The sequence below is a fragment of the Electrophorus electricus genome, chromosome 21 (assembly GCF_013358815.1).
Source record: "Electrophorus electricus isolate fEleEle1 chromosome 21, fEleEle1.pri, whole genome shotgun sequence".
NCBI classification, from domain to species: Eukaryota; Metazoa; Chordata; class Actinopteri; order Gymnotiformes; family Gymnotidae; genus Electrophorus; species Electrophorus electricus.
The window spans coordinates 11,628,836-11,632,686 of NC_049555.1; the positions used below are offsets into that span (position 1 = coordinate 11,628,836).

The 3,851-nt window shown below is 41.9% G+C and overlaps 1 protein-coding gene across 1 annotated transcript in view; it reads left to right on the forward strand.

The window, feature by feature from the left end:
* The window catches only part of igdcc4 (immunoglobulin superfamily, DCC subclass, member 4), a 60,655-nt gene extending 57,858 nt beyond the window's left edge, over positions 1-2,797 (forward strand). The window contains exons 19-20 of the mRNA XM_035521109.1: positions 323-451; positions 1,839-2,797. Coding sequence (XP_035377002.1) covers positions 323-451; positions 1,839-2,408 — 699 coding nt within the window. The 3' untranslated portion in view covers positions 2,409-2,797. The remainder of the gene's footprint in view (positions 1-322; positions 452-1,838) is intronic.
* Positions 2,798-3,851: the final 1,054 nt, after the last annotated feature.

The following is a 3,851-nucleotide window of genomic DNA, read 5'->3' on the forward strand; positions in this document are numbered from 1 at the left end:
TTTACAAAAATGTTAATGTCTTATTTATCTGTGACATGGCTTGTGTAAAATTACTTGTAATCCATTTTTAGATTTTAACATGTCTTGCGCCCCCTGCACTTTATGTATAGATTATGGTTTGAGCGTGATTTGAAATGCATAAACAAAATTATTGGCTATAAGGTCAGTATTGACCACAAAAAGGTGCCAATTATCCTCATTTTATCGACCCAAGAAATTCAACATTAGTGTGTCCCTACATAGAATCTTCTATTTCGATCACATTTTTGCCCTATGACATATATAGTGAATGTTACTAACGTGCTTTGGTTTGTGCGCTCAGCCAATGTGGAACGGTTCAGTCAGCCGCGACTGGGCCAGCCGCATCACCACATACAGAGACACGATCACAGAAGAGTCGACGTCGATCCTGAACGGACCACTGGATGGTCCAAACGCTGCAAATATTGAGGTAAGGGGGTGTGGCTGGTGTGTGTGTGTGTGTGTGTGTGTGTGTGTGTGTGTGTGTGTGTGTGTGACTACAGAGATGTGGGAGAAAAAAAAACATTTCAGTGGGCGTGTGTATGTGTGAGGGAGGGGTGACAGCATGCCTCTTGTGAGCAGGAAACATGTAGGGAAAGTAATTAACATTAAACAAGCAGTGAGAGTAGCATGTAGATAATTAGTATGTAGCAGGTGATGCGGTTTGAATGAAACTCTGCCGCTTGTATCCCACTTACCAGTTACATCAACCTTTCACATTCACACACACACCAACACAGAAGGGGCTCAGTGATGGGACCAGCAGGAAGAAGAAAAATCAAATGAATCCTTGATTTAGCTTGTCATCATACTGGTCCTGGGTTTTATTCTCGCGCTGGCATTTTCCCCCTGCTCTGCGGTTTCATTCCAATTTGAGAGGAGAAACAGCTCTGGGGGAATGAAGAATGCCATTCAGGCTACCGGATCCAGCTGTACTTTCCTCCAGGCATTTGCAGTAATCTCTCATAGCATAGCCATCAGGGTGGTGGACCATATACGTAGTGACCTCATACCGACCCTCACGTTCTGATCTTTATTGTTTGAATTGGATAAGCTATCATGAATGAACGAATTAAACATTGTACATTGTACACAACGAAAAATATCAGCACTGGTGCTAAAATATATTTCATATTAGAAAACAAATTTAAAATTTCTCAATAGAAAGTGATTCATCTAATTTCAGTATTAGCATACTATTTATTTTGCTGGTGAGACATCAGTCTGTTAAAAAATCTTAAATGTGACTTGAAAGCAATTTTAAGACAAATAAGACTAGAGCAGTCTGTTTTTAATATTTAGATGAATGTGTCACATAAATATCTTTACATAAAGAAAATGTATTCACCTGTCAAGACCATGCTTATGTCGGAAAATTGCCCTTGTTATTTTCTGTTTGTCATGTTCCATCTTTCTCACTTGTACAAAATGACATGAGCTGAGAGGTTTAGGATACCTTGAGTCTGGAATTATGTTATCCAAGCATGGTATGTTGTGTTTAGATTGTAAAGAGCACTTGGGTACAGAGAAATATGCTATGTAAGTGTTCTACTACTAATACCAATAATAATAATAATAATATTTTTACCCAATGGCCCTGTGGAATGTGGAAACCATTTGACCATTATTGAATAAATTGATTGATTGTAGAAAAGTAAACTGTAATGCAGTAGAATGAGAGAATTTTGCATATTAAGATTTATTTTGAAGGAAACAAAATAGTCTTCTATCAGTTACTTATATTTTAGCTGTTGCTTTCTAATGAGTTTCTGTTTCTTTCTGATGTTTGTGTTTATCTGGCTGTGTTTGTGTTTCAGAGAGGATGCGAGGAATGCTTGCATTCACTAGGCTCTAATCAGGTGGAGGCAGAGGTGATCGTGCACTCTGAGCTGTCTGAGCCTGTGGAAGACCAGGGCGTTCCCACTTTGGGGTCTCCTATCTCCAAAGGTCCCCCGGAGTCCATGGAGGACCAGTTGGATCAGACTGTAGGGTCTCCTGTCTCTCAGGGTCCCCTTTACAAAGAGGAATCTCCGCCACTACAGCACACCACCTCTCCGTCATTCTCCGGCCCCGCCTCTGCCCTGGAGCTCCACCCTTCCTCCCCACCCCTCTCCAGCCCCATCCAGGAGGTACTGTCCAATCACAGCGGAGTGCAGCAGAGTGGGCTGGTCCAGCTGACTGCGGGAGGGGTCAAGAATGAACGGGTGGGTCTTACCAACGGCTTCCACACCTCTGAACACCTGCGGCCCAGGCGGGGGAGCCAGGACAGGGATCACAGACTCAGGCCAGCGGTGAAGGCCCTCAACCAGTCAGGGCTGCCCCCATCCTCTGCAACCTTAGTACGGGCAGGCCTTATCCAGGCTACCTCAGCTGGCCTGCGGCCCTGAGCTCATATGACGAGGAGAAACCATGTTGGAGTGAACCATCTGGCCAATATTCCAGAGTGGAGACGAATCACTGTGCCTGACATGCATGAACAGCGCAGCCTGTCTCACCTGTGAACCCTAATGGAGAATGCTTCATTCCACTCTATGGGCAAAGTCTCCCTCTTGTCTACTGCAAGTGATTGTTTTAATTGTTTTATAACTCTGTACATACAGAATAGTTTTTTAGCTCTAGAAGCCATGGGTATGCATTTTTTTTTCGCATATTGATGGTACTTTGGGGGTGGAGTGTGTATGTGCATGTACCATATACCATATGTATTGATTTGATATACATAGTTACATGCACACATGAATGAATGAGTGTGTGTGTATGTGTGTGTGTGTGTGTGTGTGTGTGTATCTATCTACCTATCTATCTATCTATATAGATAGATAGATAGATAGATAGATAGATAGATAGATAGATAGATAGATAGATTTGAGAGAGAGACAGAGAGAGACAGTAGTAAAGTTTTCTTACTCTGAAGTAAGGTCAGATGATTAATCAGGATCCACTGATACACTGTTGACTTAATCTAATGGACTGATCAGAGATCAGCGCCTAAACAGTAGCCGTAGACTTACACTGAGAGAGCCCATTACCCTGCCACATTTTACAGCCTCCTGCTGTCTCAGGGTCAATACACACACACACACACACACACACACACACACACACACACACACACACACACACACACACACACACACACACACACAGAGAAATGCTTTTGAATAGAAAGACCATTGTCCACAGGTTTTTATAAACATTTATAGACCTCAATTTTATGTTGATTACATTTGAAACGTTTGTTTCTTTAGTTCCTGTCTCTTTTTCTTAAATGCACACATACGCGCACACTCACACACACTCACACACACTCACACACACACACACACACACACATATATTCAGACACATTCACCAAAACAAATAAGACACACATTCCCTGACAGGAGCTCTCAGGAGTTTTATGTTATAGGCACATTTATGACCTCTGTATATTTATATACGTTATTATATAAAATACCAATACGAAAACATAACTGCTGAAAAAGTTGAAGGAAAGGCATACTGTACAACTGTTTGCAGTTTTTAAAATTATTTCGTCCATTTAACGGGAGGACAAAAACATGCTGAAGGAATCTTCATACTAAAACTTTCTCCATGTTCTTCTCTCAGACACTACCTCATTTGTTTAAAGGATCCTTTGTTCTCCCTTGTGTGGAGAGTCACTAGAACTGCAAGGTTAATTCTTGGATTCTGGATTTATATAGCTGATTCACAGCCTTTAATGCTAACAGAAGCCCCTCTATGCCCCCACCCCCACACCACTGCCTGTCTTGTGAATTCATGTGATGGCGGACGGTCACTAGAAATGACCAAGTACATAAACACATCTA